The sequence below is a fragment of the Perna viridis genome, chromosome 1, assembly GCF_037379345.1.
Source record: "Perna viridis isolate PV_CMFRI_1.1 ecotype Kerala chromosome 1, ASM3737934v1, whole genome shotgun sequence".
Lineage (NCBI taxonomy): Eukaryota > Metazoa > Mollusca > Bivalvia > Mytilida > Mytilidae > Perna > Perna viridis.
In genome coordinates, this window is record NC_142445.1 from 47,906,479 (window position 1) to 47,923,755 (window position 17,277).

The following is a 17,277-nucleotide window of genomic DNA, read 5'->3' on the forward strand; positions in this document are numbered from 1 at the left end:
AATTAGAATGGTACCTATACAAAATAAAACAACATTTATTATGACTATAAGTATTGTGTTTACATTTGAAAACACTTGGTCATTTCAAACTTAAGTTATCTTCCGGAAATATAATCCGGACGGAAGCACCAGTACTGTTTAACATTTAAAGTCCCCGTCGCCTTATGGCTCGGAAATAAAAAAAAGAAGATGTAATAAATGAAAACGATTTTTTCAAGCGATATTTTATGCCCTCGCCGTAAGCGACGGGGTATTAATTTTGTCAATATTTTCTTCTGTTCATCTGCATTCGGTAACCAAGAGTTAGACAATTAAACGATAAACTAAACATGATAAATGCTATCAACAACGTTGAACGCAATGCCTTCAACGGGTCAGTATATATGCGTGAAAAAAATGTCTATAATGCATCGATCCACAGTAAACATAAGAAAATATTTTACATTTAATTAAGTAGAGATCGTAGAACGAAACAATAATGTCATAATATAAGTATGTCATAATTGGTAAATATCATAGAATAATGAACCGACAGACGGACGGTAACGTTAAAATATCCCTGTGCAACTTCGTTGGCCCCGTGCAGGTCCGGGTGTTAAAAGAATGGGCCTGCAGCAGCGCTAAGCTCGTCGTAAAAGGCGACTAAATAGTGCTCAGAACCCTAGCCGGGGGCTAGGGCGCTCTGCCCACAGAGCAACTGGGATGTGTGCCCCAGGTGGTGGAATGGGGTACCCCTGGCGTGTTACATGCTGGGGTTGTCAGGCTATAATACGGAAAACCTGACCGCAAACTATAGTGGTGCACCGTGTTGGGAAAGATGCCACGTTTCTGTTACAGACGAAACGCAGGTTCGACGCAACTAATTTTATATGCCTGAAACTTAATGGGTTTTTTTCTGTGTCCTCCTCTTGTGAAATTAAGTTGTTTTCGAAAGGATATACAGTTTCTAACATTCCACAGAATATAGGTATAAAAGATTCACATGTGTGTCCTAACAAAGATCGCTTTCATCTAAAAAGAATAAGCACTTTAAAATGGGTATAACCATGTACCTATCGATAGGTTTGGCTGGCCTTAACACAATATAGTTATATCCCCACTCGATAGAGTTGTTGACACACTGTCACAGTTTCTCAGCTCGTGTTAATAGAAATCGTTTGATATTTAGCATGGCTCGTCATACGCGGATATTTTATAACTGCATGGTGTGGTGTAGAATATGTATCGAATAAAAAAGTCCCTATTTATATTTTTTAAATCTTATTTTCTCAACTTTCCACTTGTATTGCCACTTAACTGTCATTTGAGAAAATAATAATGTGCAAAAACCATTGGCAAACATGCTTAAAGGGTATTTCGTTAAAAGTACTTTAGTATATAACATTACCTGCGTTTTTTATATAGCAAGAGCTGTTTGAAAATAAGAGTCCGCAATTTGACGACTAGGTGTCCGTATTTGAACCCCTCTGTCCGCACTTACACGACTCTACATTCTGTTGCGTTTTAACGGTCTACGATCTACCAATCAAGAGATAATACATGAAAAACGCGGGAAATAGTCCATTTGATACCTCTTTAGCCTCTTCTGTCAAATTCACCCACAAATATGTCCGCAATTCGCCTCCAAATGTATACACATTTCCGGATTTGAAAAACCGTCTGCAAGTAGAACTTCTCCTAGTGTTTTTGGACATGTGCTTGAAGCATGTTGAATGAACTTGATTCATCCCAAAATTTAAGATTTCAATCGTCACGTTTACAGTAGCAAGGAGACCTCATGCATATTACAATATTATCAAAGAAATCGAGTTTAAGTTTCGTATAATCATAATTTAAAGTAAAAAGATAGAAGTCTCTTTGATTTTATGGTTTATAAAATCAATCTTAGTTTAATTCGAGCACTCAAAGTTTGATTAGAGTAGAAATAAACTAGTACAATATTTTCATAATGTTGCATAACATAACAAAATGGAGTGAAACTTAGGAATATGCAAATGTGTGCTTTCCCCTTATCTTGTCTTATATATATATATATGATGCAAATTAGTTCGGTTACATGTATGAACAAAAATTCGCATTTATTGAAGTTGAAATCGATATAAATATCGTGGGTTTTATTTAAAGCGATCTATAAAAAGTACATTTCTTCCAATAATTTCAATTCGACCTAAATATTCTAACTTTCCTCGATATTTGCACAATCTAGTGATGTTTTAAGAAGGCGAATATTTCAAATTTTTATATCTTCGCTTAAATTCTATATCGCCCCAGACATACTTAAAATTTGAACCAAGGTCTTTCTTGTAGTATGAATTTTATATATAAAAAAATCTGTCCTCAGTTCAAAAATGATTTTATTCCATGCAAAAACAAAAACAAACAAACAAACAAACAAACAAAACAAAACGAGGAAAAAAATCCCAAAAAACCCGATCAGTTGCCAATTTGGGTACTCAATATCTCGGGTATATGACCCACGATTCTTAGTTAATCGTATGATAACCAAGTGCAAATAAATATAAATGTCACAAGAAATTGGAACAATACACATCACACAACTAAAATGCACCCTTACTATAAGATTAGGTTCGTTGCATAATCACTGAAAAGTATATAAAGTAATGTAGTTGAATTTTAAAAACATTTTCGAATATATTGCCCATTACATTTTCGAACGTTAATTTGTATATATTGAACAGGGGGTGTCTATACATATATTAATGCGCCAATTTACAAAATAATTAATGCTGCGAATTTTAACAGATTAATAAGTGGCACCTTATACAATGTATAAAATCAGAACATTTAACTAAATCGCGGTAACAATTTAAGTGCCCAGTTTGCTTAAGTAATTCCATAAAATATCTGGGAAAAAATACAAAATACAAGGGGACATCTAGAGAAGGAGAGAAATTTATTTAATGCAAGTAAAAAGCAAATATATATAACCTCTCAGCCCCTGCATACAGAGTTTTTGTAATACAACTACACGTAATACATTTTGCCAGAAATTGTCGAAGCTACACGACTTTTATGTTGTGTCGTGCAGAGTAAACTTTCTACAAATTATCTATTGTAATAGGGTTATATATATGTTGCCACAAGACTTTAAATTCATCACTTGTCTTCGAAAGTTTTACAGTCGAAACCATGCACGAATGCATAAATTGGTTCTCCACAATGTCAACAGATTTTTTTTTTACAATTTCGTAGGTTCACTCTTTCGTCTGAACCATTATTTGACATACACGAGCATGCGGCGTGTGTTTCTAGAAAAGTAGAGCTACAACATAAATACCCTACCCATGCGCCTAGTCATATAATCTCATTTTTTAATGGAATCCGGTTTTCTTGTTAATATTCTATGATTTTGGTCAATGAAGCCACGACAGCGGATGAAATTGACCTAGGCATCACGCAAAATATTGCTTCGTTAGGCGGATATCATATTTCACAGTAGTACTCACAAGCATCCGGGATCAAGTTTCTAGGCACAGGCCATATTCAATGGAATGTAGTGAAACGTGAAATGTAAAGGCTTAAAAATAACTATAAAATAAAAATTTTATCAAAACCAGCATGCAAGAGAAATTACGCATCTTTCATTTCATTTAGAAGTCCGTGTAATAAGTTCGCACTATTTTACGACTTGTTTCTTTGGACTGTTAGATAACGTGGTGATAGTCGAAAAGTTGCCATCCATCCCATGCATATTAATTACTTACGTGACCTTAGGAGAAAAGTAATCTCACTGGTTCCCTGCAGGTCAATATCATAAGTGACCCTATATGTTTGTGAGAAACTTGTGGAACAAAAATATTACCGGGATGCCAGATTAAGGAGAAAAGTTGCTGAAGCTGAAGGGTACGCCATTCGGGAAACAGTTTTACTACTTTTTTTAAAGGTGGGTAACTTCACACAAGCATCCCCTAATGCACACGCCATTCTTTCTTCATAAATCCTGCATGAGTTGCGAAAAAGTTTTGATTATCTTTGATTAAGTTTTTTTTTCTTTTACACCGTTTGGCGTTAATCATAATTAGTACCATCGCGTCACCCTTCACCAGATGAGCATGTCAAGTTCTGAATTTTTTTTTTTTTTTTTTTGAATTATTCCAAGATGTAGATGCTAAACAGCCTTAAACAATGGTTCTTATACAGAAACGTGAAATTATTTTTTTTTGCGAAAATGTAATGCTAAATTGTGGAAATACGATGCAGCATATATGAATATAACATGTTTTGTTTTATACTATACCATTTAAATATTTGTCTACTTCTGTAAAAAATGTCTACTTCACTAGATAGTACTGTTACATGTATTTGATACTTTTGAACAAAATGTGCCATTTTTTTTTCAAATATCTTGAAAGAGAACATCAACTTAAAATCATATGCAATACTGTGAAGTACATGTATTATTTCAGTCATTCTATATTTTAAATCAGATTTCATTTATAAAATATTGTAATCATGGAAAACTTTTTAAATCATCAATGTACAATAATTGTAGTCTTCTTTGCTACAAGATTGAAGTCATCACTACAGAAGTTTTATGGTCGTCATCATGAACTCGTGGATCGTTATGGTGTATCCATCAGCACCATGAAAACTGATTTATTCAACGGGTCATAGTTTTCCTTGCCTCGTTTGTCTACCCCGGACTTGACTTGTTATGTGCAACTCGGCGGGTGTTTCTAGAAAAGCAGAGGACGCTTACCCTACCGGTGCACCTAGTCCATGCTCCCAGTTTTTAGTGGAGTCCGAGTTGCTCATTTACTTTTGTTACTTTGTATGTATGATTTTAGTTACTTTATGTTCTTTGTTGTGTATGTCTGTTTTCCATGTCTGGTCTTTGTCCTGGATTACATTCTTTTGATTACCGCTATAACCTTGATTCCCTTGATTACTCTTGCACCGTGTTACGTTATAAATAGATAAGAAACTATAATTAGCTCTTTTCTGATGCTTTGTCCTTTTTTCGCTATTTACAGCATGATTATAGTCATGTCATTAACTTAAAAAGGTTTGAACAACATCAAAAGTATAGATATTTTATGTCGTACATATGTACCAACGAACTCTTTCTTTCATATTGTTACTTGTAAATGGTATAAAAATCATTGTACATGTAACAAGCTCAGTTTCAATAATTATATTCCTATTATTATTTGTTATCTTAACACATAAACACATAACAATTAACACCCGTTGAAAAATGTGTAACATATAGTTCTCGTCTTAGTTAGTTGGTATAGACTTAATTCACCAAAAGTCTTCAGATTATGTTCATTTGGAATATTTCACACCAATGCAGTTAATTAGAACGAGACTTGCTAATTCTCTGATTTAGCCATCGAGTATACGGAATTCAAAAGTACTGAAAGACACAAGCTGTTTGAATACCCTTTTGAGTCTCTCAGGACCGTTCCTTATTGGGATTATGTTAGTAACTGTATTTAGTACTGTAGAGGTGGCAGAATCCAGCCCTTGGATAATCGGATAGAACTCAGAATATGTCTATACTACTGGTTGGGCTGCTGTGTTGATGCTCTTGTTGATTGAATGGTCATTTCATTCATATTGATGGTAATTAGACAGCAAAAAGGGAAATTGACATGGTTAGGCTGGATTCAGTAGTTGTTCAGCTACAAAAGCCTGCAATGCATTTATACGACTTAGGGATAACCCTAATTTCAAAGCTTTTTAGGCATACATGTAATAAAATTTGGTTCAATCCTATGCTAAGCAGAAGCAAATGCTTTATAGTGAAATTGGTGAAACAGAAAAAAGACATTGGAGATTGATTTAACATGTATATTTTCAAAGTGTATCATCAAATCTATGTGTCTGAAAAGTTGAAAAAGTTGTGGGTAATCTGTCCTCCATTTGTTTTGTCTAGATGTAATGACTGCTCGGTTTATAACCTTCTTTTGAAAAAAAAAGCTTTGTGTCTCACAGAGTACAAATTCAGCAAGAAATCTGTGAGCGATGGCTCCCTAGTGATACACCCGCTTTCAACCACGTTATAAGGAAAATAAACAAAGTCTTCGGCAAACAGGAAGTTGTTGTCAATTTATTTGTTTAAAATGGATCCTACCATATAGTCAAAAGAGGGAAAAAACTCATTGGTAAACAGGAAGTTGTTGTCGAATTTTCCAAAACATGGATCCCAGTATAAAGCAAAAGTACAGAAAAAAATGAGTTACAATTTCAAGTCACTGTGATGAGTAGTTGCCGAGAAAAGCGCGACAAAAATGTCAATTTCCACTGTATAAAGGCAAAGATAAAGTCCTCGATAACAGGAAGTTGTCGATTTTTCGGATAATATATCGTACCATATGGCATACCTAAGTACGAATACAATGTGCTTAAACCTCAAGCTACTGTGATGAGTAGTTGCTGAGAAAGTACGACAAAAAATCAACTTGCTAAATATAATGTTAAAATAAGCAAAGTCCTCGGTAGACAGGCATTTCTGAAAATAGCTCCCACCATATGGCATAACTACAGGAAGAATATATTAAAATTCAAAGCCGCGGTGACGAGTAGATGCTTAGAAAAGTGCTACGAAAATTTAAACTTTCAAAATATAGTAAAAATTAAACAAGAAACACAGACAATGGTAAAACTGTATACCCCCTTTGATTCGAAACAGAGGTTTAAAAATTGTTTTCCCTATTTTAATAATATACATTCCATTTTTTTTTATTTGAAATGTGAACAGAGCAAACTATGGAGGTCCCCGTTGACTCGGTACGTCAGTACTTTGATTAAGTGTATCCTGTTATCAGTTTGTGTTATTTGAAGAGTTGTTTTCTTGGTCTACACTGTTCAAAGCAGGCGGAGTGAACTTTAACTTTTAACTATTTAGTATAAAGACTGTGTAACATCCGTTAATTGGCGTCGTTGAAATTTTGTAATTAATTTTTTACACTGGATTTTGACTCGTCAAATAACAAAATATGAACATGTTTGCACGCTGACATGGAGAACTTTTGTGTACAGTCCAAACGGGAATCTTTATTAAAAGTTTATTTTTCTTTACTCAGTATTTTCGTCCGTAACTTCACGACAGTGGAAAATAAAAAAAAAGACATAAAAATGCAGTGCTCTCTTCTATTATAAATATTCACAATTACAAAGTATCAACTAACAAAATATGTATTTGTGGTCGGCAAGATCTGTTTTGTCGTTGCTTATTAACAATTTAGCAAAGAATCGGCAAAAGTGTCATATTAAAGTTCTTGACCAATTTCGTCGATACAGGAACCGAGATAGTTTTTACGTAATGTTTTCCTCACTGAACAATTGACTCGGTGATGTTTGGTAACTAAATAAACTAATACTAACCTCCGCACATAAAGAAAACAAACACACAAACAATTAAAGAGAAACAATCAACAAACGAAATTTTTAAAATGAAACACACGACATCTTCACACCAGCTTTCAGATGTAGGAGGAAATTTTGCCAATCATTTTTACGTCATCAAACAATGACATTTTTTGCTAGAATAAAAGTATCAATTAGTGACCATTACTAAAGATCCAGGCTTTATGGAAAATTCTATAGATTTTTTAATCAATATTTAACACTTATTTTCAAAGAAATTGCTAAATGTCCCTTTATGACGCTAACGACGATAATTAGTTGGTCAATTGTAGCAGTCAGTAGATGTTCATACGTAAGCATAAGGGACAGGAACCGTAACGATCGATAAGGACAGGTGCGCGGATATTTTATCTGAGTGCTTTTTTCGTCTGTTGCCGTAAACTTGTCGTAATGGAAAATGGAAGTAAGACTTGCAGACAGCGGCAAAAATAGTATATACCAAGACCAACTGATGTATTTGCCTCTTGAACTATCAGTTTCTGATTATGTCTTACGTAGAAGAGGAGCAATTTCTTTTGGATCAAGTTCAGTTTTTGCATCTCAACCAAGATTAGAAGTGAGTAGTGATCCCTACATTATTTCTCAGTCTCAGTTATTGATACATTTTCTGTCTTATAAGCCAAATTGTTCGGTATAACCCACAGCAGCAGTTTGCAAATAAAAAACTCAATATTCAACACAATAAGAGATCACCTTGCCTTGAAATCAAAATTTTCAACAAAGGGAGTTAAACTGTTTACATTGTAGGTTTTTAGAGTCTTAATTGATTCAGTTATTACTTCAATTTTACCCAGTTTAGGAATTGAGATTTATTGTCGTCTATTCCTAGCTCACTGTCTACATGTACATGTACATTTAATTTCTCATTACAAAGAACAGAATTTTGTCATTTCCCACAAAACAATTTTGGAGAAGAACTTTTATTTTTCATATTAATTGGCCAGTGAGGGCATGATACAGTACACATATTAAGCATGTAATATCCTATTACATTGAACTTGCATTTTAGCACATAACAAAGATATATACAATGACTGTTTTACCACATACGTGTAGTACAATATAGTATGAAATTGTGGGATGTCAAGTACAAAAGAGATGTGGCACTAAAAAAAATATATTCCAACCACAGCTAGCTACTTACATGTGCTTCAAGGATCAAATTGTCATATTCTTGTATCCAGAGCAGAAGGAACCACCACTGAGAACTTAACCCAGTTCAAAAGGATTAGAAGTATGAGTTCATAGGATGACCACCCCTGTAATTTCTAGTTAATGTTTCAGACCTCATACATATGATAATCTTGAAACTCAGTTCCGGAGTCATACATTTTGCTCAGGAGTTGAGATCTCAGAACAGAAGATTTTAAATTTACATTTTCTGTATCTAAATGTTGTGACTTGAGATTTGATAACAGTCTTTGCAGTCTAAATTTCAGATAAGAAGCCTCTACCCTTAATCTGAAAATAATTTTATATAGGATACACTGATTTGGAAGCAAAATTTCAGCAAGTCTGGTGCTATTTTTACAAGCATCGGCTGGTGGGCTGGTCCAATATTGAATACTCTGATAGCGCAACTATCAACTGATATAACCTTCTCTGTCTGAATTTTTAATCAATTTTCTCATCATTGGAGTGTGGTGCAAACACATAAGACATCAATAAATCATAAAAGATTTAAATTGTAACATCCATGTTGATATAATTTCATACTATATCTTTTTTTTTCTCTTTACACCCATATTATAAAGGTATTTACAGTGACATACACTTACAAGTGTATACTGTACTACAATGAACTTTCATGTTACATGTAGTTTCACCATCTGTTACCTACAAAATGGTATGGAGCATTTTATTGATATCAGATTTAATTTGCAACCCTAAAGAGGTTTGTCATTTCTAATGTTTTAAAAATGCAGAAGAAACACATTCATTGTAAATATAATAATGTGTACATGTATAGGTAATGTTCTGTTCTTAGAGTGTTGTGAGTCAGTCAACCACAGTTGAAGCTTGCATTAAAACCTTGTATTAGAAGCAACAGACATGTACATGTAGATATAGATAGTTTAAAGGCGCCTGAGTACATGTGGTAATCAAAACACCTTAAGTTAACAGAGTTTCTCATAAATATGATAAAGTAACTGCATGTACTTTTATGATCCAGGCAGGTTTGAGTACACCTAATTTTTTTCCTTGCAGAATTGTTATTGCTGAAACTTATATGTAGCAAACTTACATTGAACATGTACATATACTTGTATAGTGCTGAGAGAGGACAGTGAAGAGAGATAATTTTTGAATTGTAAGACAGGAAATAATAGCAGAAAAAATTGAAGTGCAGTTTGAGTGTATATCTTCCAATTTTCAATGATAAAATACTTATTCAGTATTCTTGACCTTCAATTTGATGTATAGGGATTGTTTCTAAGGTGGATTAAATGCATTTCAGTGTGAAAAAGTGCAAATTATTTTCAATGTATTTTCCTTTATAGGCCTGCCTATTTCTTAAATAGATCTGTTTGCACAGTTTTGTTAAATTAGTCAGTAAATCTGAGTCTTATGTGGCTGAACCCTACTAATCTAATGGAATATAATATTTACAGCATGCCCACTTATTTTTGTGTCTGGGGATTCATGCACCCCCAACCTTAGAATTAGAGGATACATAGGTTTTTTAGGGTACAAATGATCAACTTGTATGTTTTTATTTATATTATAGGGATGTTTTAATGCCAAATTGCAATGTAAATTGTAGAAAAGCCTCTTGTAATATGTTTTGTAATGTTGTTTTGTGTGGTTAATATGATAATAATAATAATGATGGAAGTTGAATAAAAACAACTTATACAATTGGACATACATGTAGATACTTAAAACAGGCAATAAAATTATTCAACATACTTAGACTAATATATCACTTCCATTTCTTATTTTTTGTTTTTGAAGTCAATACATTGTCTATTTATATAGGTCTTGGACCTACCAAATGTTACATTTACTCTGATTGAGGACCTTTCATTTAGGATGCAAAAAAAGTTTTGGACCTTCCACTCTTGAACCCCTGCATAAAAGTGGCACAAATACAGTGTTCTCCCCAGGATTTTTGGATAGCGCTGTATTCAGCATGTTTGACATGACATTAATAAATCCCGCGTCTACACATGCCACTTTGTAATTAATGTATTTTTCAAAATTGATCTACATTGTATGTATTCATTGCATATAGTGAAATAGTTCTATAGAAGTGGTAGATTATTTTTGAACATGTTTCTCCTTCTGCATGACTCTTACTGCCTTGGTAGTCTCCGGGTAGCCTGCTTTGCCATCTGCCCATGTTCACCTCAAGTTCGGGTGGTAGTGTGTTTAATCTCTGGCCAAGTCACACCTAAGGCTTTAAAATTGGTAGTCACTGCTCCTCGGTCATTGAACACCATACATGCAGTATTTAAGGGGATAAAGTGATGACTGGTTGGCTTGGAGTCAGAATGGGGTGGCATGCCTACATAGTACCTTCAGGCTGTTGTTTCCATGAGTTAGCACAATGAAGGACTTGGTTTGTCAGACTAGTACAAAGCAGGGCCTGTATCTCATTTCCCCGACCAATAATGTTGCAGCAGCTACATGTAGTACACTGTATTTCTCATACAGAACCAAAACTATAGCAGCAGTATTCCTCCTACAGGACCAATACATTAGCAACAGTACTTTTCCTTCAGCACCAGTTCTCTAGCAGCTGGACTGATATCTCTTCCAACTTAATCAGAATTGTACCTTTTAATGGATGGAACAGGATAGATCATGTTTTCTGTATCTATCATCACACAAATAGCTTTCTTTAATGAAGAATTGTTCTGATGATCAAAAGAATGCTTCTGGAGCAGACCACTGCTTATTACCGACTCAAATTAATGTTGATAATTAGGCATATTTTGCTTTAATGATTATTGCACACCTAGCATGTGTGCTTGGGTGATTTGTTGCAAAATATGAATGAAAGTAGATTTGAGATTGCCATGGTAACGTGAAGTTTTTATCAAGTAAAAGCTGTTAATTGGTATTATTTTGTTTTTCACTTTATCATCCTTGTGTAACATTAGGAGGATTCTCAGAACAAGGTATGAATTCAACCATTGATTCCTGTATGAAAGTTCAGTCATTTTTAAAAATAATACCAGTGCCAGATAAAATTCTTGATCAATTATTATAAAGCATAATCAAAATTGGAAGCATAGTTGTAAGTGAATATACATTTGTGCAGATTAGATCCATGTACATGCTATGTAAAAGGTAGTTGTGTAATTGAAAATATCTTACACAATGAAATTGATTTACCCTTTTGAAGTTTTCAGTTGGTTTTTGTGCTGTATTCTAGATGTACTTTGCACATTTAAGGGTTTATGTTTTTCAATTCTTAATTATTGCCAAGCTGAAATACAGTATTTACTTGTAATTTGTTCAGAACAATGAATAACTCAAGATTATAGTTTTTGTAAGTTTGTACATTCTTAATACAAAAAAGAGACCTAGGAGTCAATTTAAATGTGATAGAATTTGAAGATTTTTTGCCATGTTGCCTACTCATGGATAGCACCTAAAAGTTGGGTTTAAATTTTATGTTTTTCGTAATCATTTTGACTTGTCTGTTCAAATACATGTAGCATTGGTACTGAAGACCTTATCATTTAGGAAGACTTGGGTGAACTCCTTTCCTTTGCTATTTCCATTTCTGTGTCAATACTTAGATTATATTAGAGTTATATGACTTAGTCATCACAATAAACCCATAGTCTGAAGCCTGAGGCCTGTAAATATTCGGGTGGGCCTGTACAATTTCTACTTAAAGTTCAGTTATATTTATATAAATATTTTCTCAAAAATACGGTTTGGGTTTGTGGGCCAAAAAGGGGTATGAATTGCCACTTAATGTCCAGGGTCCAGGACCCTCAATTTCTGATGCAGTACCTTTGAAATATCATTTATCTTGTTCTTTGACCTACTGTAGCTCTGTTTACTTATAGAGAACCTTTCATTAAGTCCTTGACTTTTCACTGTCGAAAGAAAATTTGAACCCCTGCAAAAAGCTTACTGTGACGAAAGAAAATTTGAACCCCTGCAAAAAGCTTACTGTGACGATTGAACTTAGCTAAGTGGATGTAAACAAGGGTTGGTTACCAGTTACCAGTTCCCTCCCCATTTACTCTCTGTGTCTGTTCCCCTAATTTCCTATGAACATCCCCTAACATGTACTATCATGTGTTACTCCATAGTTTCCACCCCTGTCCACCATCTGAGATAATAGTGTTTTAAAGGATTTCATGTCAGAAAACATAACTTAACCTTTCCTGAAAGGTGGGCCTTTACAAAATAGTACACTGCCAATAATTTGTTCCTCTTATTGCTTTGGCCACTTGAAATGATTTGAATGGAGTGATGATGGAATTTGGAATGAGAAAGTCTGTATAATATAGTAATTTAATTTTAGCAATTTTGCCATATTTTTATTCAATGTATATCTGGTCCTGTACTTTTGATTTCCACCTAATTTTAGTACTAGGTATTTAGGTACCTATTTCTCATAAATATACAAACTCAGGTTTGATAAAAAGGAAAATTTTCTTTAAGCAGCTTTTAAAGATCTAGTAGAGAGTATATTGTCTTGGTGGTTGATAACATTCAAGCTGACCATTCATTGAAATATTAAGTTTAATTAAGAAGTAAGTAGGTGGCCTTGAAAATACAAGTAATTGAACTTGTCAATAGACTGACTAAGTGTTATGTACAAATTGAATGAAGTGGTTTGTTGAGTGTTAAGTTGCCAGTGATGTATGGTAAAGGTCATAGCCTCATAGGTATACAGTAAACTTAACTGAAGTTGTATAAAATAAGCACAATTTGTCAGTTATTTGATCCTTTGTTCCATTTCATTCCTCAATATCAGTGCTTTAACTAGAGGTCAATATTGGACAAGGTACATGTAGGTGTAAGTTGACCACTATATGAGGTCCCATGTGATAATGAGAGACCTGAGGGCAAAGTTCAAAACGAGAATTATGTAGCAACATTTGCCAACTTTGAGGAATAAATATTAATGGATTTTTAACTTCCATGTAGAAAAGTTAAGAAAAAATACAACAATTTTACTACTATTTTCTATGGACTGCTGTAAATGTTTTGTTAGTGCAAGATGTAGTTTTCTTGCTTATTTAAGTTTAAATATCCAGCATTGTCATTTTGATAGACAAGTAGACTTGCTATAAGTCCCTCTTATTATATATATATGACACAGAAAATTAATGTAATTAACCTCTCTGATAATGTCACTACTAATTGCTGTAAAAGAGGCTCCCTCTTTCCCATAATAATTAGTAGATTTGCTATCAGAGGGATGCATGCAATCAGTTAACTTTTTCATATATGTATGTTCTTTAATACAAATGTGTGAAGAGATGGACTTAAAGTGAGTCAAATGGACATGAAACATTGCCATATTCATGTATGACAATCTCAACTTGTCTTCAAATGTAGCAATGCCCTGATAGACCCTTACACAAACAAGGTAAGTCTGGTATTTCACAATACATGGTCCATATAATTGAAACACAATCAGTGTACTAGGATTTTTCAGAAATTGAGGTTTCCTCAGGAAAAATCCATATAAAATCAACTTTCCCATAGTCAATGACTGCTTTCCCAACAAAACAAATTCTTACAGCATATGAAGTTTTCAACTTGCTATGGGAAAGTGTAACTAAATACCTAACTTTCCCTGACCCAAATTTCACTTGCCCCAGGTAACGGGAAATAGGAATCCTAGAACACTGCACAACATAAGGGCAGGATGAACAATATCATGTAGGAATGGTGTTTATTAATGATTTCTCTCCACTTAAATGGCCATTATAACATTTAAAGTTTCCTAAATAACAAAAAATTGAAATCAGTCATCTCTTTGCAGCTAATGGAAATTGAATGCAATAATTTTCTGCCTTTCCAATCGCTGAGTTAAGCATAAGATCTGAATTCTTGACTTTAAACCATTTTAAGATTATCAATGGAGTCATGGACCATTTTAAAATGTCATTAAACATAACTTGCATTTTGGAGATACCTATTTTTTTTTCTGAGATGTGCTTGTCAAGTGAGCCACTGTTCAAATTTTTGTTTTTAAATTTGACAATGTAGGGATGTTTCATTTAACAGAATTCCATGAGAGATTTGTTAATGGAAAATGAGAAATAGACCATGCCTGTATGATTGTGTTATATTTATCAAGACTTCTTTTTTTTGTGCTAAATATGATTCAAAAGATTCACAAAACAAATTATGTGAAGAGAAGTGAAACTTGCAGAAAGTCAGACATTGCTGGGTCTGCCTCAAAGGTGAACAAAACCCTGAATACAACTGTTTCTGTGTTACTGTAAATTTTTTTTTGTGTTGTGGTGATCATTCTTATTTCAAATAATATTTACCTCAAATAATATATGTGCCTTGTGGCAAGATGAGTCTACAAAATAATGATAAGAGATCAGAAAGATGTACATACATGTAGATACTAAATTTGGAACGAACTTTTTATGAATGTCCCGACACAGATGCAAAGGGGGGGTGGGGGGGGTAACAATTTCCAAATTTGGCATATGAATTGATACTAGCATGTAAAACCATTTAAACAAAAATATCTGTCTTTGAATTGACAGTATATTTCCTCTGATATAATTTTGAGTTACTTCCCTTGACATATTGCAACAATTTGTAAATCATGTTGATTACTTCACACGTCTGTATTGATCATTTAAAAGGCAAGGTCGCTCCAAATACTTATCTACCGTAGACACTTAGTGCAGTCATCTGTTCTTCCACTTTACTTCGTTTAAATTACCCCAAATCTTGTACAACAAAAAACAATTGTTTGCTTGAATTGTTTGCCAAATTCTATTAGGAAATGAACCAAACGAAGTTAGGACAGGATAAGACATTATATAACATTCATGGTGAATCTATGATTATGAAGCATGTGATATTTTGGAATGTTGTTCTATTATTTTGTGTTAATTTATTCAGGCATCTTTTAAGGTTAAACAGTTTTGCCAGATTTTTCAATGACTTGTACCTGTTTTCTTGCTGAAGTACATCAATAACATAGTTTAAATGGGTAACTGATTGCGTCATAAGATTGAATATATGGTTACAAACGACTATGTGTTACACACTGGTTATCAATCAAAATTAAGCTGTCAATAGCAGACCTTGTTAGTCTTTGATTTTATGATAATTCTGGATTCCTTATTATCAGAGCTGTGTATAAGAGCTGGCTACAATGTGATGCTGAATAAAATATTGGGATTTTCCCACTTCAACATGTCTTAGTTGATTGAAGATGTATTCTAAATAAATTCCAATAATTTGGGAATTAACCAATTGGTATGATGTGTTGTCATGCTGGTATAGGAAGCTTCTAACAAAAGGATTTACTATTCTGCTCCATTCTATTGGATTTTGCAAAATGTTTCCATGTTCCTATGTGTATTAGACTTGGTTGTTGACTTTGTCCGAGCCATGATGCCATTTACAACTGCAATGACTTGCATACCCTCTAGAGGTCATTTGACGCAGTGGAGAGTAACAGAGGGCAACTGTAAAATTATCTACCATCAAACTGAAGAAAGTCTTGTAAGTAATTTTTACGGTTTTGTAATATAAATCCAAGGCTAGTTATGTAGATATGTAAACATTGACGATGTAACTTGTCAGTTTGACCTCTGGGAAACAAATCTTCTTCTGTATTTGAAATATTAACTGGTGGTATGTATTACATGACAGATGTTTTAGTTCAGCAAAACTTAAAAGGCTGAGTATTCATAAATTGTGTCTGTCAAAATCTATTCAAATAACAATGTTTTTTTGACTAAACCAGCATTTGTATGCTGAAGCATAGTCTTTGGTCAGTAAATAAAAATCCTGATTCAAGTTCATCAGTCCTAGTGGTCCATCTATGTATGAGTGTGTGATTGGACCAGTCATTTGAGAACTTTCATTATTAGCTTATAATTGGTCTAGCAAAGTTAAGTTATGAGGACATCATTGATCTTAATGAGCTTTTCATTGGACCAACTACATGTGTGAAAGTCATTGACTTAGTCATTTGAGAGCCATCATTAGTTCTGCTGTTTATAAACATGTCATTGGCTTAGCCATTTGTGAGCATGTCATCGGCTAAGCCATTTATGAGCACTTAATTAGCTTAAGCCATTTGTGAGCACATCATTGGCTAAGCCATTTGTGAGCATATCATTGGCTTAGCCATTTGTGAGCACGTCATTAACCCAGCCATTTGTGAGGATGTCATTAACCTAGCCATTTATAAGCATGTCATTGGCATAGCCATTTATAGTGATGTTAATGACCTACATGTAGCCATTTGTAAATACAACATTAACCCTGCTGTTAAGGAGATCACCAACAGAGCCAAGTTTAGGTTAATAACTTGATAATTGTGTTGTTTATGGATGTACAAAAAATGTAGGATTGTTACAGCTAATGATTTGACTTGAACCGTTTAGGAATTATGAGCTAAAGAGAGGCTAGAAACAAACAATTAATTGTACATTGTAAATGGATCTCATTGAAATTATACCACAAAAGGAAGACTGGGACTGACTTTAGGGGTTGTGACTTGAACCATTTAGGAATTAGGGGCTAAAATAACAAGAATTTTCATTATGTCCAGACAAAAACTTGATTAATCTCTGAAATTGTACCACAATGTGTCATACAACAAAAAGAAGGCTGGGGGTCGGTTTTGGGGGTTGTGACTTTAATTATTCAGGAATTAGGGGCCATAAAAGGGCAAAAAACAAACATTTTCATGATGTG

The 17,277-nt window shown here is 33.9% G+C and overlaps 1 protein-coding gene across 2 annotated transcripts in view; it reads left to right on the plus strand.

The window, feature by feature from the left end:
• Positions 1 to 7,752: 7,752 nt before the first annotated feature.
• LOC148629092 (high affinity 3',5'-cyclic-AMP phosphodiesterase 7A-like) overlaps positions 7,753 to 17,277 on the plus strand; it is a 66,471-nt gene continuing 56,946 nt past the window's right edge. Inside the window, exon 1 of one of the 2 annotated variants that reach the window (XM_088543613.1) lies at positions 7,753 to 7,951. In XM_088543613.1, the coding sequence (XP_088399739.1) occupies positions 7,793 to 7,951 (159 nt within the window). In that variant the 5' untranslated portion in view covers positions 7,753 to 7,792. Of the gene's footprint in view, positions 7,952 to 15,477; positions 16,075 to 17,277 lie in introns of those variants that run through there. The other variant, XM_088543621.1, reaches the window with a different exon arrangement.